At 41.2% G+C, this 25,176-nt stretch overlaps 1 protein-coding gene across 1 annotated transcript; it reads left to right on the top strand.

The window, feature by feature from the left end:
- The first annotated feature begins 581 nt into the window (after window positions 1-581).
- On the top strand, window positions 582-24,882 carry LOC308093095 (transcription termination factor 1-like). Its single transcript, XM_080439307.1, has 12 exons — window positions 582-628; window positions 1,678-2,637; window positions 4,309-4,429; window positions 6,406-6,521; window positions 12,869-13,054; window positions 15,377-15,458; window positions 20,443-20,567; window positions 21,588-21,795; window positions 22,163-22,258; window positions 23,171-23,236; window positions 23,972-24,057; window positions 24,223-24,882. The coding sequence occupies exons 2-12, from the start codon at window positions 1,731-1,733 to the stop codon at window positions 24,387-24,389; spliced, it is 2,160 nt and encodes a 719-aa protein (XP_080295433.1). The 5' UTR covers window positions 582-628; window positions 1,678-1,730; the 3' UTR covers window positions 24,390-24,882.
- Window positions 24,883-25,176: the final 294 nt, after the last annotated feature.

The following is a 25,176-nucleotide window of genomic DNA, read 5'->3' on the forward strand; positions in this document are numbered from 1 at the left end:
ACTTCCTGGATGTGTGATGACGCAGCCCACTCTTCAAAATAAAAGTATGTTTTAGGTAAGCTGTGGCTAGCTTAGCAGCAATAACACTTCCGGTGGACGATCTCTTCAGATTAAGAGTACCGTCTAGAGTAAAACGAAGCCATGGAAAAACGATTCATTTGCACATTAAAACTATAAATTAAGCATTTCAACAAAGCTAGACAACACAAAGTATGTTTATGTGTAATCAAAACAGTTTTTAACTGTTTTAATAAAGTCCAGTAGTCCAATAAAGTACAAAATTTACTTGAGTAAAAGTACAAAAGTATTGGCATCAAAATGTACTTAAAGTACAAAAAGTAAAAGTACTCATTATGCAGAAGGTCCCATTTCACAAGTTTTCAAATGTATACACATCTTTTGAAAATAGCTGCTCTACGAGCTCACAACGCGTAGTATTGCGATCTGCTATTTTCAAATAGCCAGTATATGTTTAAAGCCGGGCGAAAGGCTCGCTTATTTTGGGCTTGTTTTCATAGACCTGGTTGCTTGTTTCTCTCGCGAAACCTGGCAACACTATACAGGAAGTAAACATAGACGCACGCTGCCTGCTTAAACGCTGCTCACAGCTGCTGCCTCGGTGCTTTACGTGAGACTCTGTCCTTTTCTAAAAATAAAGTATCATTTACAATGTTGTTGTTATTTATAATAGGCTCTATGCACAGCAGCCATATTGTGAAGACATTCACAGGTGTTACTAAAGAAGGCTCTGTTCCATTCTGGTCAAACAGAGTCAGGGTACTGATGTTGTGCACGTTGGCTCACTGGGAACGCTCTGCAACACCAGTGGGTCTAAAGTTGGGGTCCAGGGACGGGTGTGTAACTCTGAGGGTGCGGGTCCATTTGGTTCCATGTGTACACTCTCAGAGTTATGGTGGTCGTGGAAATTAAAAAGTCTGAGAACTTACTGTGCTCCTCTAAACAATGGAACAGAGCCTTCATTAGTGTCATTGGTAACACCTGTGAAGGAAGTGATAATATGGCTGCTGTGCATAGAGCCTATTTAGCAGATGCTTTTATCCAGAGTGACTTACAAAGTGCAACATTAGAGTGAATTGCATGAACCATTAGTCAACAAACGACACGATACTATGTTCTAAGTCAGTGGTTCTCAACCTGTGTTTGTCTGGATCCCCAGTTCAAATATGATTATTTTGGGGGGTCCCCAGTTCAAATATGATTATTTTGGGGGATCCCCAGTTCAAATATGATTATTTTGGGGGTCCCTGCTTTAGCTTAGCTGTAAAAAAAAAAGTAAATATGAAATAGCCGATGTACTTGAGCTTGTAGATCGTCTATTTCTCCTATGACAGGCCCAAAATAGGGACATCAGGTTGAAAGTAGTGCTTAATGTCTTATTATAGTCTCTGTCGGGTGGAAACCTCATATTATGTCCAAAACAGTTACTTTGTGCCCCGTTTGGAGCTTGTAGATCTGCTACTTTTGATGCTGTTGTGTGACGCTGTAGTGTGATCAAGTAGGGCGTTCATTTACGAAAAAAAACACAAAAGGTTAAAACGTGGAGATAAGAGGTTTCTGCCCGACGGCAACGATATCTTTTCTTTGTAAAAGGTGTGTTGTTGGCACTGGAGAAGTGTACAGGTGGTTTCCATAGTAACTTAGTTGATTGTTTTCCAGGTGTGTGCATAACGTGGCTGTCTGTTGACATCAGAACTCCTTCTCAGAGGAAAATGAAGAGGAGTTTGGACAAGGCTGGACCTCCTTCACCTATTAACATAGACACTCCTGAGGAGGACAAAGAAGAGCAGGAGGAGAAGAAGAAAAAGAAGAAGAAAAAGAAGAAGAGAGAGGAGGGACAGGATGTCTCCCAGCACGTGCAGATAAACAAAGAGAAGACAAAGAGGAGAAGGATGGAAGACAAGGGATCTGAAGTGATGGAGAGAGACAAGAAGAGGAGGAAAGGGGGAGAGGAAATGAGAGAGGGGGTGGAGGAGGATGCTGTGAAAGAAGGGGTGGAGAAGAAGAAGAAAGAGAAAGAGAAAAGCCTGGAAGAGGAAATGATAGAGGTTGTAGAGGAGATCGTGGTGAAAGAAGGCGGAGATAAGAAGAAGAAGAAGAAGAAAAAGAAAGGGAAAAGCCTGGAAGAGGAAATGATAGAGGTCGTAGAAGAGATTGGGGTGAAAGAAGGCGGAGGAGAGAAGAAGAAGAAGAAGAAGAAGATGATGAAGAAAAAGAAGATAAATAAACTAGGAGAGGAAACTATAGAGGGGTTAGAGGAGATCGTGGTGAAAGAACGCAGAGAGAAGAAGAAACTAGGAGAGGATACAAGAGAAGGCGTAGGGGAGGATGTGGTGAATGGAGGGGAGGAGAAAAAGAAGAAGAAGAAAAAGAAAAAAGTAGTAGAGAAAACGATAGAGGTGGTAGAGGAGAACATGGTGAACAAAGACGGGGAGAGAAAGAAGAAGAAGAAGAAGAAAAAAGTAGAGGAAACGATTGTGGTTGTAGAGGAAAACGTGAACGAAGGTGTGAAAAAGAAAAATCCGGAGGAGAAGGGAGGAGAAGAACTGCCAGAGAGTAGAGGAGGAGTGGTGGAGCTTAATGGAGATGGAGAGAAGGAGAAGACTGGAACAACACAAGGTGATGTCCTGTGCTTGTGTCATTGAGCAAGGCACCAAGGAATGAATGAGTCTGTAGTGATCCTCTGTTATAATTAAGTGATATACGGGCACAGTGGTAAAGTAGCTGCCCCCACCACTGGGGGTTCGAATCCATGCGGTGCATCCGGCTTTGTCCATCTTCTATACTAACACCATAGAGCACCGAAGTCCTGACGTCACTCGTTCATCCCCAGGTTTGCGGAAGTAATTTCTCTATGGAGAATAACATTGGGTCATCTTAGAATCGTCTCATATAAGAATTGTGGTCCAAAAATAAACACCGCGTGTCGGCGTTATTGTCAGGGAGGAGGTTCTGTATCGTTTATGATAGTCAGTCACTTATATTTGATACAGTCTGTTTCTGGCGAAAATGTAACTAATTCGGCGGAAGTAACATTAGCGTTTTCTCACCGTCAGTTGATGCTTCATATCCATAAGAGTCAACCCGCCGGGGTCATGTGTTTATTTTTGGAACACAGTTCTTATTTGACGCGATATTCAATACGTCTATGGGATTCAGAACGGGGGTGGAAAACTGCAAACCAGGTAGACAAACAAAGGATGTGTAAATGACGTCAGACTTCGGCGGTCTATAGGCTCTATGCACAGCAGCCATATTGGAAAGAAATTGGGCCTCTTCCATACTTCCTGCACATGTGTTACCATTGATACTAATGAAGGCTCTGTTCCATTCTGGTCAAACAGAGTCAGGGTGCTGATATTGTGCATGTTGGCTCACTGGAAACACTCTGCTACACCAGTGGGTCTCAAAGTGTGGTCCAGAGACCCTCATGGTTCCTTGAGGGGGTTTCAAATGGCCCCTTACGGTTGTGTAACTCTGAGAGTGTACAAATGGAACCAAATGGACCCGTAAGGGTCCATTTGGTTCCATTTGTACACTCTCAGAGTTGTGGGGGTCCACTGCTACACTAAATGGAACAGAGCCTTAATTAGTATCATTGGTAAAACCTGTGAAGGAAGTAAGGAAGAGGCCCAATTTCTTTCCAATATGGCTGCTGTGCATAGAGCCTATTGGCCCGTGTTCGGGGGAGGGAAGCTGGGCGGGGAGGGTGACTACACATAATCCTACCGGCTGGGGCGGGACCTGTCAGCGGGGAGTGTTGGGTGGGAGAAGTAGGACGAAGGTTCTACGTCCTCCTGGTGGGGGCTCCTCACTAGCCTGGAAACCAGACAAATCTACCACAGCTAAAAAAAAATGATAGCCCTGGGCACTCCTCGGTTTGAATTACATTTCACTCACCCCAGAGTTGTGGGTGACCAATCAGAGCCCACTATTCAAAGTGGGATTTTTTTGCTGTGTCTTTTGAATCTGTTTGTAACGGCCCCTTGGAAATGAATCTTCCACACTGAAGTTCCAGACTAATATCTATGCAGTGATATTAGTCTGGTACATAAACAAACACAAACAAATCAGATTCTGACAATTATGTAATATTACAAATGTGTTTTAAATTAAAAAATAAATGACAACTTCTGTTGATTTTACTATTTGAATTAGGAAGAAGATCCGGACCGGATCCACGGATCTGGATTTGGATCTTCAATCTTTATGAGTCGAGCATTAATTAAAATGAAATGAATCAGTCTGTGTCCTCGTTGTTCTGATCCTAGCAGTCTAACTCCATTTCAGACGCAAAGAAGAAGAAGAGGAAGAAGAAGAAAAAGAAGAGGGTGATATCAGATGGACAGAGGGAGGGAGACGTCATAGAGGAGAACGGAGGACATGAGACGGTAAACCTGCCAAAAGACCTGTGAGTAGACAACACAGATTATTTCACATAGAAAATACAATCAACACACGAGCAAACACCAGAAGAGAACGTAACCATCATTACATTTTCCTAACATTTTGATACTAGAGGTTCGGGCAGCTACACATCTTTTGTTCCCATATATGGAGCTGAGTGATTTGTTAGAAATATACAGAAAGAAATCTATAATGGAGCTTTCAAAGGTCAGCGCGGTAGGGCAAAAGGTCAGAGTTGAAGCCCGTCCGAAACGGCCGTTTTCTTTTCAACGTTGGAAGGAGCATGTATTGACCTTATGTGGCTTGCTCCACGCCTCGACAAATTGCCGGGCCGGGAATTGAATCTGGGGCCTTCAGCTTCCCAGGCGGCTTCTGTACCCATTAATGGCCACCCTAGCCCTGGTCCAGAGAGTTAGTGAGTTCTCTCTAACGCCCTGCCAGACCCTGGGCTCTGCGCTTGTACAAGGAATTCCACTGCCCTGCAAGGGCTCCAACAGTAGTGAAAATAAACAAAACCAATTCGCTACACACCTAAACAAAGGCTGTTTTGTGTTGTTGAAAGTCTGTTCTCGGAGGTGGGAAGCCTCTCAGCACCCCACCTTCTCTGTATAATACACTTTTGGGCCAGAAAAGAAAATATTTCACCAGAAGGAAAAATCTGGTCAATAGAAACATTCCATTGACCAGATCTGTAGAGGGCACTGTGGAGCAACCACATTTTTTTTCCCTTCCGATGAAATATTTTCTTTTCTAGCCAAAAAGTGTATTATATCATTCTATAATGCCAATTTACTTTTCGGGCAAGTAGAACATGACCTGTAATTGCCCGACGGCAATACTGCTACAGTAGCACAATAAATAGAAGAATTTATGGATTTGACGCTGTGATCGGTAATATCGGGATCGGCAGATACTGCTTCCAGTGATCGGTGATCGGTGATCGGCGATCTGCCCCAAAAATCTTAATCGGTGCATCTCTAATATATACTGTATATACACATACACTATATTATCATATTATATATTATAATTATGGACTGTCTTGAGTTTTATGCAGTGTGTTTTAACGCACGCACGCACACATATACCTCCCCATGAAATACCTTGCATGATATACTCTGCTGTGATGTTTCTTCCTTCTCCGAGGATGAAATGCCACCCTTTTCACATTGCCCTGTTATAGTGCTACCAGCAGGTCTAATTTAGCAAAACACATTTTTGCAACAAAATGCCTCAAATCCGCACATTCCCACTAGGCAGAGGAAGAAATGCCACCCTTTTCACATTGGCCTATTATAGCGCCACCAGGAGGCCACAATAACCTACCTGACCTGGCGGAGACCTGTGCTCCGAGGAGCCCTTTTTCTAGTTGCATTTGTTTCTCACATCGTGCGCTTATATTTTGTACTGTAGTGTGTGTGTGTGTGTGTGTGTGTGTGTGTGTGTGTGTGTGTGTGTGTGTGTGTGTGTGTTAGGGCATTCACAGAATAGTCGAATATTCGAATATTCGAATATCAAACCGACTATTCGACTATCAAACCACTATTTGATTATTCGAAAAAAAAGAAAAAAAAAACATTTTTTTGTTTTTAAATACATTTTTTTTTAGTGGCTTTTCTAGAGCAGACACGCAGCTGTGAGCTCTGGTGTGACGTCAACTCGCATTCCTTGAGTCGAGTCATCAATGCCATTAAAAAAAAAAAAAAAAAAAAAAACTATTAATTTTTATAATCAAACCGAATAATCGACTATTCGATTACTTTTGGGTCGAATAATTCGAATACCATAAATCACTATTCGTTAATGCCCTTGTGTGTGTGTGTGTGTGTGTGTGTGTGTGTGTGTGTGTGTGTGAGAGAGCAATGCACCAAGACAAATGCCCTTGTACAGTATGTGAACATATTGGCCAATAAACAGAAGATATAAGTTATTAATGTTATGTTTGTATTGTTATAATACTTATTTTTGTCTCTACTCTAGATTAGACTCCCCGGATGTGAGGGAAATCTTGGCATTCCATCCTACGAGATCTCGTCAACGAATCTGTGATATGCTTAGACATGACCTGCACCGCTTCAGGGAGTTCAAGAAACAAGGTACTGACACTCACTTCTGACACGGAAAACTGAGAGATTACTGACATATACAAACTACTGACACAGACTACTGGTTGATTACTGATAGGTACATACAAACTACTGACCAATATGGGAACCCATCGTCAAATAAAAAGGAAAAACAGCGCCCTCTGCTGTTTTTCACTTATTCATTTGGCTCTGGGCGGAGCTGAACGGACGACCCGTGCTCAGGGAAACCGGGGTTTTGGTCTGCCTTCAGCCTTTCACTTTCCGGTGGTGCGACTAGGTTTTCATTCCCACTAACAATATTTCTCCACGGAACACTAACACCATTTCTCCCAAAGAACATGGATCGTTTTGGTTATAAGCCCACTTGTTTCTATGATGAAAGAGCAATTTAAAATGTTACTTACTTTCCGTGGTTTTGTCGGCTTCGAGGACGCTATTGTAACTTGTTGTAAATGAGTTTCGGTTTGTTTCCAGTGGGGAACGAACGGCACACACGTAAATCCCGCCCACTACATTTGATTGGGTAAAGCGCGGCCTGCTTCCTGATCTGATGGCACGCCCACTTGTAGCCAATGCGCACGGGTTGTCAACACGGCTACCGACAGATTCAAGCGCAGCGATGGATCTGTTCTTGAGAGATTAACTACTGACAGACACAGATTACTGACAAGCAACTGAAAGACAACAAACTAAAGCAAAGACAGAGACTACTGACAAAGTAAACTGGGGACACAAACTACTGAAAGGCAAACTACTGATTTACAGACCACTGACAGATGAACTAAACTACTACTGACTAAATTAGCATTTTCTCTTTCCGACTTCTTTTGCTGACTCAATCTTTTCAGGCCGTGACTGCCCAAAATAATCACATTTGAACTGGGGACCCCCTTCCCTGGCAAGCACTTAGATTTGAGGCATTACATTTTGTTTGACTCTGTTCCACAGATAGAAATTGTCAAAATAGCCGATCCTTTCTTAGGTAATATTTGGCCAATGTTTGACCATTTGTATTAACAGACTGGTAGTCGGTTGGCAAAAGTTGGCATTTAGTTCAGCAGGAAAATGTCAGCCGACGTGCCCATTGATGTGCTAATGCGTTATAGCTTTCAGCCTAGCCTACCAGTGTTGCCAGGTCTGCTTATTATAAGCGACTTTGGGCTTGTTTCCCTGCAAAGTCGCTTGTAAATAGGGATGTTCCCAGTGTTTTTTCTTCACTGACGTGCAGTGGTGTAAAGTAACTAGTACATTTACTCAAGTACTGTACTTAAGTACAATTTTGAGGTACTTTTACTTTTACTGGAGTATTTCCAATTGTCTATACTTTTAATTTTCTACTCCACTACATCTCAGTGGCAAATATTGTACATTTACTCGACTACTATTATTTGTTACTAGTTAATCATTTTAGTTACTAGTTACTTTGCCGATATAAGTCATTATAAAACATACATTAACCACTTTAGCCCTATTTTATACCTAGGCTATTTGAAAATAGCCGATCTACAAGCTCACAACGTGTCGCATCGCAAGTTCGCAACACGTTGTGAGCTTGTAGATCTTCTATTTTCAAACATTTTAGTACTTTTACTTTTGTTACTTTAAGTACATTTTCATACCAATACTTTAGTATTTTTACTCAAGTAAATTATGAATTCCGGACTTTTACTTGTAACAGACTCAGAGTACATCTACATTGCAGTATTGATTAGAGGTGTGCATTGGCACTGCCCTCATGATTCAATTCGATTACGATTCACCAGGTAACGATTCGATTACAATTAACCTTGTAATAATTCGATTCGATTCGACGATGCATCGCGATGCATCACACTTTTCTATATTATTGTACAACATGGAAACTTTTTCATCAGTCAATACAAGCAGTCAGATATACTGAACGACATATAATTCTGCCTGCTTCTCTGTGCAATTAGCAACATGATTAAAAAACAAAAAAAAATATATATATAAAAAAAATTAAATAAAAAACATTTTCTTTTTCAAAATCGATTATTCGATTAATCGATTATTGACATTTGTGAATCGATTCATAATTGTCCATGTCCGCATTGCGATTAATCGATTATTCGATTATTTTTGACACCACTAGTATTGATACTTTTACTTAAGTACTTTTTCCACCACTACTGACGTGTGCACAAAAACGGTTATTTGAATAATCAAAAATAAATGATTAAATACAAAATATTTAGTTATATTTAGTATCAAAAAATTTTTTTTATGATCCCTTAATTCTTTTGAACATTTTTTGTTAGCAGTATGTACACAGTTCATGAAAACTCAAAATGTTCCCTGCATTTCTTTGAGCAGTGTATGTATATATATATATATATATATATATATATATATATATATATATATATATATATATATATATATATATGGCTTGTTCAGAAACATTAATATAAAAGTTACTGTTTTGTATGTAAAAAATGATCAAATATTTTCCAAATGAGAGGAACGATGTGTGTCTATGTTTGTCCGGCGGTCTGCATGAGCGTGTGCGCGTTGGCTAGTCCTGCTTGTGCATGCTTGAGCCCCAGAGAGTTGAGCCCGCTTGGAAATGGCAGCAAGAGTGAGGTGTGGGATAAAACAGTGCCATGCAAATTGTGCAACACAAAGTATGCGTATCAATCACCCGTCATCAACACCAGTGATGTCAAATCACATTAAAGCGAGACACACGGTCCCAAGCCCCTTCACCCAAGTAAAACAGAATGGCAGACTTCGCCGTGAAACCCCGCCATTGCTGATGACCGGTGGGCAGAAAGGATCACTGATTTGACAGCCAAGATGATAGTCTAAGATGTTATGCCTACTATTAGCGTTGTCGAGGGGAAAGGCTTTCGTGAGCTGATGACATTTTCAGAATACACCGTGCCCTAGAACGATCGCCCCAAAACACACTCGCCCCCATTTCTTTTACTGAGGTACCTCGCGGCCGCCGGATTTGATCGTGTTTTAGGTCGAGCATCTCGCTGAAGTTACATATAGCTACATATTGTTGAACGTGTTGTGTTGTTACTATTATTATTTGGCATCGGGACGGAGAGCTCATCTGACATTATTCTAAAAACGTCAGCCTCGTTAGTTAGGCTGATTAAACAAGTGTTAAGTGTTTAATAAACACATGTTTACAAAATAAAGTCTCATTTTTATTATCATTAGGGCTTTGATACAAATTCTAAACATGATGGGTGCAACTGCAGAAGTTGTGGGTTTAAAGGAAAGCTCAATTTGGCACTCCACTTAAAGTTGTACAATGTAGATTCACAAATAACGATTTTTAGCAACCTCTGCTGGTCACTACCGTCACTGCATACAATTTCCGTAGTCCTCGATTACCCAGAATTCCATTTGTTTTCACCGGAAGCCGGAAGCGTTTCAAAAAGCGTTCTTTTAATTGTTTTATACTATCTGCGGATCGTTTCTCTTAGCCAGTGGAGTATTAGTTACCATGAGCTGTGCTTTCTTTTTCTGTTCTTTTTCGATCTTCCAATCCTACATTCTCTTAAAATCAGCTTGAGGTTCCTTTTTGTTATTAGCGCGGTAGTTCCTGGCCAAACAGGAAACCGTTGCGGTAGTTCCTGGCCAAACAGGAAACCAGTGCATTTCCGCCTCCGTTTTCCGGCCAGATGACGTCATTTTCCCGGGAAAGTCCCCCCCGTCCACGTTCAATAGAAAATATATAAATAAAAGGCTTCCGGGGGTGAAATTCATGGAGTGGGTGTTGTGAAACTTTTGCCACTCACAAAAGATATACAATTTAACTTTAGTTTTGTTGAAAACGTTACCTAGTATTACTTTAACTGCTGCGCAGCAAAATAAAAAATTAAAAAAATTAAATGAAAATCGATCGACACATCGATTATTGCCCTCGACACGTCGACTCGCAAAATATGAGTCGTTTCACATCCCTAATGAAAGCCATTTAAAATGTTTATACTATTGGAATCTTACACACCTGCTCCCAAATAATTAATTACATCATTCCAGTACACAGCGCAAAAGTAGGTCATATCAATCAGCTCGTTCTCTCTCTCTATCTCGCTCGCTCGCTCGCTTTGAGACGGGGAGAGAGAGAAACAGTGAATGTAGGTTTTCATAGACCTGGTCGCTTGTTTCTCTCACAGAATCTGGCAACATAACGCCTCTTTCTCCCCCGTCTTCTCTATTCCACGGCTATTCCAGTCGGCCAAAGACTGAACAAGTTCGGTCGCCCCGGAGTCGGCCGATTAGGTTACGGCGGACCCCTTGGCGTCGGTCGTGGACCCCCTAACCGACTGAACGACGATATCCAACGCTTCCCGACGCCGAGTCAGGCCAAAATCGGTGCGATGGAAACCTAGCTTTATAGTTTGTTGATTACTTTTGACGCAGTAATGGTCATTTTTTCTTCTTCTTTCATTTTAGAGGTGCCAGCGTTTTATTAAAACAGATTACAAACAGAGTGCCAGAGATCTCACCGTTTGTAACGCTGTGCTGTTTATAGCTGTGGACTCCACTGCGAGCACCCACACGCAAACAATGGATGCGTGCGCGACGATCGATGGTCCTGGCTAACGCCTGGAACAAAAACATCTTTTTGAGCGACTTTACAGGAAAACAAGCCCAAAGTCGCTTATAGTAATCAGACATGGCAACACTGAGCAGGATCAGCGCTCACCACAGGACTTACTTGATAACTTTTCATTGCAGAGCAAACATTCAGGAAATCCATCTGAAGTGGCAATGAAAGCAAATGCCTCTGTCCACAAACTGTTAAATTCTCTGTTTTCCTCAGCTATCTTTCTTTTTTTGCCTTTAGAATCCATAGCGTAGCAGTGAACCACACACCCACCGGTTTGTTTACATGGCTGGCTGGCGGTTTTTCGTGGTTATTCCCCTTTTATTTCGCAGTTTTTCGCGGTTATTCCCCTTTTATTTCCGTTTTGTATTACTTTAATTCGGTTAATTCGGTACAAAACAATTTACTCCATAAAGTGTATTTGTGTGGCAAAAAGGAAACGTTGCATGGGGGGCTTATTTAATTGTTTTAATATATATATATATATATATATATATATATATATATATATATATATATATATATATATATATATATTTTTTTTGTTAGCAATTATCATCAACATTGGCCATCATCTTCAGTTTCAAAGTGCTTCTTCTTTTACTTTATTTCAGTTTTAGGGTTAGGGTTAGGTTAGGGCAGGGGTCGGCAACCCTAGATGTTTAAAGAGCCATTTTGGACCAAAACAAATCATACAAAATATGTCTGGAGCCGCAAACAATATTTAAGCCTTATAATGAAGGCAGCATAGGCATATTAGCCATATAAAGTGTATATTAGCCTATAAAAATTACTAGTTACTTGCAAATAGTAAATGAGCATTCATTTTAATGTTGTCAAAATATTCCACGCAGCAGGATCAGTGTTGCCAGATTCTGTGAGAGAAACAAGCGACGAGGTCTATGAAAACAAGCCCAAAAGAAGCGACCAGTTTCACCACTTGAGCCCTATTAAATCAGCTATTTTCAAAAATAATCTTGAAAGCAAGCCCAAATAAGCAACTACACTTCAGAAACAAGACAAAAGAAAAGCAACCAGCAACTGAATATTTACAAGCGACTTTACAGGAAAACAAGCCCAAAGTCGCTTATAGTAATCAGACATGGCAACACTGAGCAGGATCAGCGCGCACCACAGGACTTACTTGATAACTTTTCATAGCAGAGCAAACATTCAGGAAATCCATCTGAAGTGGCAATGAAAGCAAATGCCTCTGTCCACGAACTGTTAAATCCTCTGTTTTCCTCAGCTATCTTTCTTTTTTTGCCTTTAGAATCCATAGCGTAGCAGTGAACCACACACCCACCGGTTTGTTTACATGGCTGGCTGGCGCCGTGCCGAAACGTGTGTCGCAGGCTATGATGTAATTCTTAGTTGACAGAATTGTTGAAACTTAATATTTATTCTACACATTTTTACAACATTGGAAAACGTAAGAATGTTTGTGTCACGTTTGGCCTCATACAGCAACCATAAATTAAAAATGTTATGTTAAAAAAAAGATATATATTAATTATTTCTTATTTAAAAAAAGAAAAAGAAAAGTTGGACACTCTGAAGAGCGTTCCCACACGTGTTCACACCGTTCCCCCGCAACGGTTGCAGCGTGCAACGCCATTTACACCACTGCTCTTAGGGCATAACAATAAATTAACACATGAGCCAAATGTACTGTTGATCTGTCACTCTGGAATGATAAACAACCAAATGTGTAAATGGCTTCTTTTCTACCCCAATCCATCCCCACCACGCCCACGTCCTCCAGGGATCTTGTTGCGTAAGGGAAGGTGCACAGCTAAGGAGAAGCAGCAAATTATGACAAATATCAATCATTTCCTGGCTGTGAGTGGCATCAGCTCAGCTCAGGAGCTGTTCTTCCCTCATCGTACCACAGAGCGGTCTAAAGAGATAAGGAAGCTCAGAGCCCAGCACAGATTCTATGAGAAGATGGGTAAGATGCTTACACAGGAAGTATCACTGTCTTTATACCCATCTTTACCACTTGAAAATGTTTTAACCACTTAAGCCCCTATATGCATATAGACAGATGTGAAAATAGCATATCTACAAGCTCCGAGCCATGAGCTTGTAGATCTGCTATTTTCAGAAAGGATCAAAAAGTTGTGTACATCCAAAAACCTTTTGAAGGCAGATGCTGATCCCAAAACAAACAGAGATCAAATGCAAACCAGATAGACCGCACACTGTAGCTCCTTTGAAGTGACGTTAAAAGTCTTTGTCATGGTCCTGCAAACGTGTATAAAATGTTTAAACTGAAAATTCAACCTTTTCAACTGCAATGTCAAAAGTAATCTTTGCCTGCGGGTGTCGCTGTTGAGGGATTTTGATTGTCAATCATCGCCTCTGCTCCGCCCCCCCAAAGGAAAGGATAGAGGAGGGGAGGGGCGGGGAGGAGAGGGGGTGGGATTAAGTGACTATGACGTCACAGTCAATAGTCCATGAGCCAGAGCCCCAAAATTGAGCAATTATTATCGAAAGAGTGGGCAAAACCAAACCTATATTAAATTGTTCAGAGGGTCAATACGAGTAAATAAATGTATGATAACCTCACCACAGGAGCAGCTTTTTCATGGTTATCACACATTTTGTAATTTTCCCCATACGTACATGACAGGTCAAAAAATGACAACATTTTAAAAAGAGTTATCATAATGAAACTGCCTGAGTTGATTACTTACATGAAGACGATGATTTATCGTATTACAAGTTTTCTGAAATTGTATATTTAAATATGCAAATTAGGCATAGGAAAATATGCCCAAATTTGCATAACTTTCCAGAATCAACATTGGACAAAGCCAGAGTCAACATACTTATTTCATTTTGTTAAGATGTTGGATTCAAAGGTTTTTAACGAGGGAATATTCAATATCTGCTCAATTTTGGGGCTCTGGCTCATGGACTAAATGCCTAATTTGCATATTTAAATATACAATTTCAGAAAACTTGTAATACGATAAATCATTGTCTTCATGTAAGTAATCAACTCAGGAAGTTTCATTATGATAACTCTTTTTAAAATTTTGTAATTTTTTGACCTGTCATGTACGTATGGGGAAAATTACAAAATGTGTGATAACCATGAAAAAGCTGCTCCTGTGGTGAGGTTATCATACATTTATTTACTCGTATTGACCCTCTGAACAATTTAATATAGGTTTGGTTTTGCCCACTCTTTCGATGATAATTGCTCAATTTTGGGGCTCTGGCTCATGGACTACAAGGGGCCAATCCCAGATTACTTTTCAACCCAATTATTCTAAAAGCAGAAAATCCACTGAATGTTCAAAGTTCAGTTTTTTTGGGTGTAATTGAGGTCATAACCCCCCCCCCCCAAAAAAAAAAAAAACATTAAAAAAAAAAGAAAAGTGAAAATGAATGTCGTATAACCTTTAAAGAAGTGGTTCACTCAAAGAATTACGTATTTATTTTCTATCAATTACACACCCCATGAAGCCTTGAATTCATGGATATTCTTTTGTTTTTGAGCCATTCCTAAGCTAAAAATGTGATGATCATCGTTCAATAGGAGACTCAATGGAGACTCTTTGAGTGTCCATTGAGTCTCTTACCGGAGATTCAGTCATTTATCAAATTATTGGCTTAGGAATGCGACAAAAACAAAATAATTACTTGAATTCAAGGCTTCATGGGGTGTGTAATTGATAGAGAACAAGTAATTCTTTGGGCGAACTACTCCTTTTAAGGCATCCGGAAACAAGTGACGTTTCGAGCCAATGTCGAAACGTCATTAGTTTTTTTCTTGTTTGCCTGTCAGATCTTTACACAATTTTTTTACATTTTGGAAAAGTTTTACCTATAATGACATGCCCAAAATAGGGACCCCAGGCTCAAAGTGTTTCCAAATACATTTTGATTGACAGTGGTTTTATACTCATCTCTCTCCATGTTGTTTGCATGGATTAAAGTTCTCAGTCGCCAGTCGCCACGACTGATTTCAGTCATTTGGATTCCATAGAAGCCAGCATGTCTTCTATGAAAATAGCAGATCTATAAGCTAACAACACGTCGCGCTGCGACATGTTGTGAGCTTATAGTTCGGCTATTTTTTGGTTATTAGTTATTTCAAGATTAGGTCAGAATCTGTGATTTCTTCAACTGGTTGGCTGTATGTGGAACAGCAGCAACAGTTTAGAATGATAATACCTAAACAAACATCATCAATAATCTTTCAGTGATGAGATTTTATTTTTGCTTTATTCCATGTTGTTTGTCTCTCTCTCTCCTCTAGGGGAGGGTCTTCACAGGTCATGTTTTCAGGTTTTCCGCATTGCCAAGATGATGATTGAGAAGGAACTCAACCACTTGGGCAGGTCAGAGGTCATCTCCATGACAACACTCCCATCTGACAACTAACTGTAACTGTAGCTCAGTGACTCGTTTTAATTTTAAGTCACTGTATAACAAATGTGTCTTCGCTGTCCGGGTGGAAACCTTCCGAAAGCGTTACTTTTCAGATAATGGAGGAGAAAAAAAAGGACCTGTGTTCCAATGGATCCAATGTAGTTATTATTTAGTCACAAGCTCGTGCTAATACTTTTCATTGGTTACAGACACACTTAAAGGACTAACCTGGACTAAATAACATATAGGCTCATTTTCCTACTTATATTGATCCCAAATGACCGGCCATGGAATCTACAGTGGTGAAAGTGGGCCGGCACGGTCCGGAACTGCGTTCCGGTAAAAGATTCGGTGCCGGAACGCCGTTCCGTTAAGAAAAAGTCAAAGGCAGCTGTGAAAATCCCATATTAAATAACCTGCCACAGACCCACATGGCCATGTTCAAGAATAAAACATAATCTACTAACGTCAGATTAACATACAGGGCGTCACGACCATTCATTGTGCGTACGACGGGACACCCTCACTCTCACAGATCCGTGATTTCCCCCCGCTGTTTGTGTGACTTTTCCCCCGTTCCATATAAGCTGCTGCTTTCATTCAAATAGCGTGAAGTAGTTTCAACTAGGCTACCTGGGTACTTCTACTTCCAGTAGTATGATTTCAAAATAAAACGTGTGTGGATTGGTAACATTACAAGGATAGATTTTAAAAAAACTTATTTTGAAATGCACATCGTTTTGAAAGGAAACCAGATTTCTGGGGGCCACTTGACTAACGTGCGTCGTCAAGCCGATACGTTCTCAAACTCCATGCTTAGCTTGAGTAAAAAAGTAAATAACACGGACGTGGGTCGTGGGACATTATGGAATATAAAGACTTTGGGGCAAAAGTTCATATTTACCACCATGCTCTCTGAAACCAAGACAATGTGGGCCTATGGAACAAAAGTGTGTTCTCTTTCGTCATCTTTGCAGAAGGTGAGTAATTAATCTAATGCTGACAGTGGTGGAAAGTAACTAAGTACATGTACTCAAATACTGTACTTGAGTATAATTTTAAGGTATTTTTTTACTTGACTGGAGTATTTCCAATTTGCAATATTTTTACTTCTATTCCAATACATCTCAGAGGCAAATATTATACTTTTACTCCACTACAATTATTTGAAAACTTTAGTTACTACTAGTTACATACATAAACCGCTTCAGCCCCATTTTAACTTTGGCTTTTTGAAAATAGCCGATCGACAAGCTCACAACCGATGACGCGTTGTGAGCTTGTAGATCTGTCATTTTCTTAATACATTTGATTTTAGCCATGGACCCCCATCTGAAAATGTTTTGTGCCAGGGACCCCCAGAAGAGAACATTTGCATCACGGGTGAACTGGTTTTAGAGTACTTGGTATTGTACAGTATGGTCAAGTTGGACAATATAGCTCTGTTTTCATGTGTATCAGGGGTGCAGCCATAGACCATATTCACACGGCGACCATATTGGAATTTAACATTGAAAGTGCCGCCACCCGGGGTGGCTACTTTCATTGACTTCATAGAAACATGGCCGCCGTGTGAATATGGTCTATGGGTGGGCCTGGTGCACCCAATCGATTTTGCAAAAAGATATACAAAAATAATATTTTAATTAAAAAAAAATTTTTAAATAATAAATCGGTAAAATCAGGCAAAAATAAGAATTAAATAACATAACCCTAACCCTAAACCCGAAATAAAGTAACAAAAAAACGAAAATAAAGTACCAATATCCGCCAAATAACCGAAAATTTTCACTCAAGACATGTCAGTGCATGTCAGTTCCGCCAAGACATGTCAGCCACGGCGGCTCGTGTGGGACAGCCGAGGCATGGATATGTGTGTCCACTCTATGCTGTGAGGGCTGCTGGGGAAACTGGACGACAGGGGCAATTCTGCAAATAGACCACATGGCCAGTCATTTGGGATCAATATAAGTAGGAAAATGAGCCTATATATTATTTAGTCCAGACCTGTACTTTAACCACTTTAACTTTCAATAATAATAATAATAATAATAATAATAAATAGAGTTGCAAGCTATATTAATAAACGGGAATCAGAATATATTGAACTATATAGTGGCTCATAGGAATAGACTACGTGACAACCAGGAATAGTTTGGTGACCACAGGAGAGACTGTTGACAGCCGGAATGTAGACGGTATCCCGGGAGCAGTATGGGTTCGCGCCCCAGGCTGTGTCTTCCGTGAGGAAGAAGCCCAACAAACCCACGGTGAGGCCTTTAGGAGGGCCATTCAAGCAATCCGCAAGTGGAGCCTGCAGTACCACCACGGCCCAAGGAACCATCACACCAGAAGGAAATGTTTGGATCGGGGCGGTGCACCGGATCTGGCGCAGCACTCAGGTCCTGGACCTGGTGAGACGAAGGAGGAGCCCGTCCAGGAGACAACCCACAGAGCCTAGTCCCTCCACGTGCCAGAGCCACCCCGAGTCCCGGCAGAGTACTTCCGGAGAAGCGGACTGAGTGGCCCTGTCTTGCCCTATAGGACTGACCGTGGGTAGCTACTGGGACGGGGCTAAGTCGGGGCTTGATCAACCCTGGCTGGGTCACCTGGGCGAGGGTGTATGTTGCGAGACCCGAAACACCCTATGACCCCAGGCTACAACACTGATGATACGTCCCAGTTGCATCCATGTGATGTATTTCTTTATTTAATAACTTGAGACAAAGCAGCCCATGCAACTAACAAAAGAACCTCACTCATGGACACCTCAACCCATGGCCATAAACAGGAATCCCTTGACCTCAGGAGTCACAGGCTGACACACTGCCAATTGAGCTAATTGAGTCCAGCCTGATGGTGTCTGTTGGAGGTCATAAACTCTTGCCTTCTGTCATGAACCAAGCCCCTGTTTCACCAACACTAAGATCGGGTTCACAAACCCATTCGAGAAATTGTATGTCTCCTCGGAACCGACACTAGTGAAAGTAGCCAGTACAAGCTAACAAAGCGTTAGTATCCAAAAGGTGGTGAGCTTGTAGATCGGCTATTTTCACAAGGAAATAAGGAATACATTGAGAATAACTACTCTCAAAAAGGCATCTTTAAAAATTGCATAATGCATTAATTAACAAGGTCAAGTTTTGTGCAATCTAACGGTCAGAGGTCAAAAGTCAAACAGTGAAAGTTGTTTGTCATGAGTAGACGCATATGTGTGTTAAAGTTTCATGGCGACAGCTCAAACAGGGCATGAGTTATACATTGCATTTTCAATTGAGTGCTATAGCGCCACCCTTTGGCCAATGGTTGTGAGTTTCGTGTCTTCACCGTTTTCCATGACCCTCCACCATATTGCCGAATTTCGTAAAAAGTGAATGCACGGTTAGGCCAGAACTGCGAAAAACAGCAGGAAGCAGAGTATTTATAATAGTGAAAGTGTAGAGATGCAATAAGGGTCCAAAGGCCCTACGGCCTTGGCCCCTTAATTAAATAGTGAAAAGAGACAATCTACAAGCTCACAACGTGCTGTGATGCGATGACAAAAGTTGAAATATGGAGATGCAAGGTTTCTGCCCAACACCAACAATATACACTCATTGGCCCGGATTCACGTGTAAATAAAGTTGCAAAAGGAAGGTGTATTTTCTGTAAGCTAAAACTGACTCCACTGAATCTGGAAAGCTGCCAGCTGGTCGTAAAACGTCAAGTGCGTTCCCCAGAAGTTCATTTGCATTGTTCCACTCCCCTTTTCGCACCATAAAAGGCAACGGGAAATTAAATATCCAACTTCAACTTCACCATACTGAACAGTATTGCCATGTCCGCTTATTATATGCGAATTTGGGCTTATTTTTCTCTTTAGTTGCTTGCAAATATTGGTAGTTGCGGGGTGCAGTTTTTTGGGCTTGTTTCTAAAGTGTAGTTGCTTATTTGGGCTTGCTTCACAATGTTTAAATTATTTTAACCGGTGGTTCTCAAATATGTAGCCTAATTTGTCCCTATAACCCCCTGAAAATGTTTTGTGCCAGCTGGAGCCCCGTACCAGATTTGTGTTGTTAGAATGTTTAAAAAATCTTCCAAATATTCCACATGTGATCAATATACAGCAGCCTACAGTATTATAAATTAATACCGCGGCGCGGACACTGGAGGTGCGTCTGTGCCTCCGCAGTAACATAACGCATGATGGCCTATCATTCATTATTACGTGACACTTTGGCTGAGATGGCCCGCTTGGCCGACACTGGCAAACAAACTGAGAGACCTAATAATTCAGCTCTAAATGCAACTGAAAATAAATAAGAACTGCATCATGTCTATATTATGCATAGGCTACAAGCAATACATCGTTTGACATATTTTTTCTTTTTTATATATGTTGACAAATGTTGGGCACATACTATTTTATTTGAGGTTTGGCACTGTTGTAATTGATTTTGCATGAAGACAAAGCATTCTAATGACATATGCAAGCTTTTCTCCCTGGTAAGACAGCCTCAGAGCTGACTTGAGAACGGGCGGACCTCACGCTCAAATCACCTACAAAAAACATTAATGAATCTGACTACTAGTGTAGGAATTGTCGTAAATGCCGGTACGATCAAAATATGGTCGTAAATTACATAGTGAATCCGGCCCATTGTCTTTTTCTTCTACACTCTCTCTCTCAGCTGTCCTATTGTCTGTCTCACCTACACTGTCTCTCTCTCTCATCTGTCCTATTGTCTGTCTCACCAACACTGTCTCTCTCTCAGCTGTCCTATTGTCTGTCTCACCTACACTGTCTCTCTCTCTCAGCTGTCCTATTGTCTGTCTCACCTACACTGTCTCTCTCTCTCAGCTGTCCTATTGTCTGTCTCACCAACACTGTCTCTCTCTCAGCTCTCCTACTAGCTATGGCACTAATGGAAGGATTTTTTATTTTCTCTTGCTCTGTTTCCTTTGTCCTGAAAGGTTTGACGATGAAGAAAATCAGATGCTGCAGAAGCTACATACTTGCCATGGTAACAAATGGCAAGAGATATCGAAGAGGATGGAACGGAGTGCTTCGACTTTGCGGATCCGTTTCGGTTACACCGGTAATGACACAACACACACATACACACACATACCGTATACAACTGGAATCTATGATCACCTATCACATTTTTTCACTGTTCAATACACAACTTTATAACCAGACCGGCGTATTGCCATTTCGACTGCCGACAACTCTCAATGCGACAACTTTGCAGCAACAACAACTTCCAGTATAACTCTCAATGCAGCGCATTTTACACAGGTTATTATTAACAGGGAATGGGTGTAACTTAACAGCGCGTGTATGTTTGTGGGAGAGGGAGAGCTTGTGAAGCAGAGGATTCGTTTACGAAAAAACACAAAAAGCATATGTCACTGTGGCAATACATTTCATACTGTCGGAAAGCCTGTTTACTTCCCTTTTTAAATGGTGCCCCATCGGTAAGGAACATACATTTTTTAGATGAGCAGCACAGCTGAATGAGCAGAATAAGCTGTGTGGCATTGACAGAGAAGATTTGCCAAATGTTTCATGGGAGCAACTCGTATACTCTCAAGGCTGTGCCGCTCATCCCACAAAACGCATTGTTACAACAGTGACATATGCTACCAAGTACACATTTCCAAACTTTGTGTTTATATGTGTTTTTTTCTATTAGTATTTGTATATAAGATGATATATGTCTCATATACAAAGACGAACATACAAATAAATAAGTCTTAATACAGATGAACTTGCCTTGCCAAATTACACACACATATGCACCTGTAATCAATAAACACACATACATACCTAGATTACCTACCTACTTACTCTATACCCAATATTCACCTCTCTCACACACACACACACACACACACACACACACACACACACACACACACACACACACACACACACACACACACACACACACACACACCTATACCTATACACACCTATGTAATAGATAATTATCTATTGGTAATTAAGCTGCAAGGCTGTAATAAAAACAAAAAAGATCTATCCGTTATTACTCTTGTACGTCTGTCTGTCCCTTTCCATGTGTCTGTATCTCTCCAATCTGTCCATCTTCCAGCCAGTGAGCATGGTGTCTGGAAGAGTGATGAGGAGGGGAGGCTGAAGCAGGCCATGCTGGCTCACCTGGAGACTGTGGTGGGTCCACAACAGACGGGTTCTGGTTCTGGTCCCTGGCTGACCAGGAACCAGTTGTGTAAAAACCTGCCCTGGATGAGTATCTCTGAAAAGGTTCCGACACGTTGCTGGATGCAGTGCAGAATGAAATGGTCAGTTAACATTTATTTAAAATGAGTTATGTAACCGCTTGAGCCCTGCCGTCTTTATTCTGGGGGGGAACATTCGCCAAAAATACTTGATCTACAAGGCTGCAACGTTGCGACACGTTATGGGCTTGCCTTGTGCATGGGATATTTTCGGCAAAGCGATTTGGTGTGGAGTGAGAAAGGAGGGCTGGCCACGCGAGACTACTATCCAGTCAGCTACACTGGTCACTATACTCACTGTGTTGTGTTGGTCTCACCAACTGTATGACTTTAAATCACTGTCTTTGTCCATCTATGTCTCACACCATGCTGTCTGTCTTTCTGTCAGTATTTCTGTCTGTCTCACATTATCCCATCTGTTTGTCTCCAGGTTCAGACTGTTAAGACCGAAGATGGCATCCGACCATTGTCCGGCCTTCAGTGGAGGAGTGAAAGCCATGCAGGCCAAAGCCAAGCTCATTAACACGTATGGCCATCTGAATACCACCAACCTCACACTGCACCAGACTACTCCAACGAGAGAGAGAGAGAGAGAGCGAGAGAGCGAGAGAGCGAGAGAGAGAGAGAGCGCGAGAGCGCGAGAGAGAGAGAGAGAGAGAGAGAGAGAGAGAGAGAGAGAGAGAGAGAGAGAGAGAGAGAGAGAGAGAGAGAGAGAGAGAGAGAGAGAGAGAGAGAGAGAGAGAGAGAGAGAGAGAGAGAGAGAGAGAGAGAGAGAGAGAGAGAGAGAGAGAGAGAGAGAGAGAGAGAGAGAGAGAGAGAGACTTAAATTGTACGCTGAAACTGCTCTTAATGTCACTCTTTTAGCACATAAACGAACGGAAACAGTTGATTCAGACAATATAGAACATCACCAAACCCAGTACATTTTTTGGGGGGTTTTATACATAAATATCAACTTCCTGTTGATTTTGCCATTTTTATTAGGAAGAAAACCCGGACTGGATCCGGATCTTCAAATAGTAAAATCAACAGGAAGTTAACATTTTTATAAATAAAAAAACTTGGTTTGGTGATGTTTTATATTGTCTAATCAACTTTGTTTGTGTATGTGCTAAAAGAGTGACATTGAGAGCTGTTTCAGCGTACAATGCAAGTCAATGAGGAGCATATTTTGAATTATCAATTTCTAATCACTGGAGCAATTATTTTAGATTTCTTGTCCACCTTTGGAGTTACATCATGGCAAGGTAACTACACAACCCAAACCTCTACCAAAGTGGTCTTGCCCTTTAAGTACATTTTGATACCAATACTTTTGTACTGTAACTAAGTACATTTTTAATTCCGGACTTTTATTTGTAACCGAGCATTTCTACAAACAAGTTGATGATCGTGACAGCCCTAACAATGCTGCACTAACATATGATTTATCTTCTAGGTTGTACAACATGGACGTAGATGATCAAGCTCTCATCGACTGGGAAGAGGTGGCCATCACGATTGGGTAACAAAAAAATAATAATAAAAAACATTTATATATTTAAAACGGAGAGGAAACTTTAAGCACCAAGTTTAGAAAGGTCAGTGGAGACACATTTCAAGGGTGTTTATTGTCACATCCAACTAGAGGCATCATGGCCTCTAGCAGATCCACAAGCTCAAAACACAGCGTTTTGCGCCGCATGTCGAGCTTGCAGATCTGCTACTCTTGATGCTTTTGTGTGACGCTGTAGTATGATCAAGTAGGGCATTAATCCTGGGTGGGGTTGGCGAAAGGGCCTTTCTGTGTGGAGTTTGCATGTTCTCCCGTGTCCCCTAGGGTAGGTACCCTCACAAAAACATGCAGTAATCCTGGTTACTATACTGACCCCCCCTGGCCAGCCGGGAGTGTAGTGCCCAGGATTACATAGAGATTGGCACTGCTCAATATTCTAACTTTTTGTGTTTCTTCGTAAATTAATGCCCTACTTTTTTTTTCTTTTCCCCATGATTTTTGTAACCCAATTTTTTACACCCAGTGCCAATCTGGGCACTACACTCCCGGCTGGCCACAAAAAGTTAGAATATTGAGATTTCTGCCCGACAGAAACAAAATATTATGTAGGGGAGGCAAAGAGTAGTACCATGTAGTTTTAATATGTAGTGTAGTAGGCAGTATTTTGTGTTGTAGTATTGTGAAGTATTAATATGCGGTGTATTGCAGTACTATGTAGTATTGATGTGAAGTATTATTTTCCAGTGAAGTGAGTGACTACTACGTCCAGCAGAGTTTCCACCGACTCAAAGTTACATCTGTCCCCGGGTGGTCTGCGTTGTCTTATCCTGGTCAGTATACACTTTATGCACTCGCATGTCTTTACCTGTTTTGCTGGTTCAACTTTATGAGGTTAAAGGGCTTTGCAGCTTATATTCTACAGTTTGTGGTCACATTTGCACCAATTCTTAACTGAACAACCAAATTTCCTCTTCTCTTCATCCTACTTCCTGTAGAGATAATTGATTTCCTGCAGGAGAAGGTTCTCCCCAAGCTGGAGGATCATCTGAAGGAGGTGGGAGACACAGAGGTGGGAGACGCAGAGACACCGTGTGAAGACAAGTACTTCCTGTCCCGCATCTTCTCATCAGGCGAGGTGGACTCTGGTCTTACTGTGGCCTAGTGAGACCATCAGTCCACAGAGGCTCCCTTTCCACCAAAAGAACTTTGGTTCTAGAACTGGTTCCGTTCTAGATTCTTGGAACCGTGGTGCTGTCACAGAACTGGCCGCGACCCGGATTGTGTTTCCACCAGTTTTGAGCCCCAGTTTTAGGCGGCATAGCTGAATGGTTAGAGAGCCCGCCTGTGGAGCAGGAGTCCCCAATTGCCCCAGGTTCGATTCCAGGCCAGGCCAGCGATGTGTTGAATGTGATCGGTCGAACTGGCCCTTTTATTTTATAGCCATTGTTTATATCGCATCTGCCCACTTTGATTCCCAGTTCAGGGCAAGAAAAAACAAGTATTTTTTTGGTTCCAGTTCCGAACCAACTTGTATCTTTGTGTGATATTGTATTTTATTGAAAACTTTAGTCACTTTTGTTTACATGTACATTATTGTTATTGTTTCTTTGTATTGAGCTTGTAGATATGTTGTTTTGAAGAAGAAAGTGTTTTTATATTGTGGCATTGCTACCCTTATTTAAGTAAAAAAAAAAAAGAAGAAAACAAATATAGTAATCTGAGTACTTCTTCTACCACTCACAGGTTGTTGTGCTTTCAGGAAATCTTAGTTTCAAAGTGTGTTCTACACTGCATTGATTGATGGATTGAATACTTAATTAGTCAAACTAAATTAAACAGCACGGAGGTACAGTAAAACACTCAGGCTAAAAGGATAATACAAAAAAAGTCCTGGGAACTTGTTTACATTGTGGTTCTATGTATTCAATTCAACAGCATAGAATATTAAC

The sequence above is a fragment of the Gymnoscopelus braueri genome (genome assembly GCF_963280865.1).
Source record: "Gymnoscopelus braueri genome assembly, chromosome: 10".
Lineage (NCBI taxonomy): Eukaryota > Metazoa > Chordata > Actinopteri > Myctophiformes > Myctophidae > Gymnoscopelus > Gymnoscopelus braueri.

Excerpts from the sequence above, each read along its gene's own strand:
- LOC308093095 (XM_080439307.1), top strand. The coding sequence starts at position 1,731 with ATGAAGAGGAGTTTGGACAAGGCTGGACCTCCTTCACCTATTAACATA. Across the intron at positions 21,796-22,162 it reads ATGCAGTGCAGAATGAAATG|GTTCAGACTGTTAAGACCGA; the intron begins GTCAGTTAACAT and ends GTTTGTCTCCAG. Across the intron at positions 22,259-23,170 it reads AAAGCCAAGCTCATTAACAC|GTTGTACAACATGGACGTAG; the intron begins GTATGGCCATCT and ends TTTATCTTCTAG.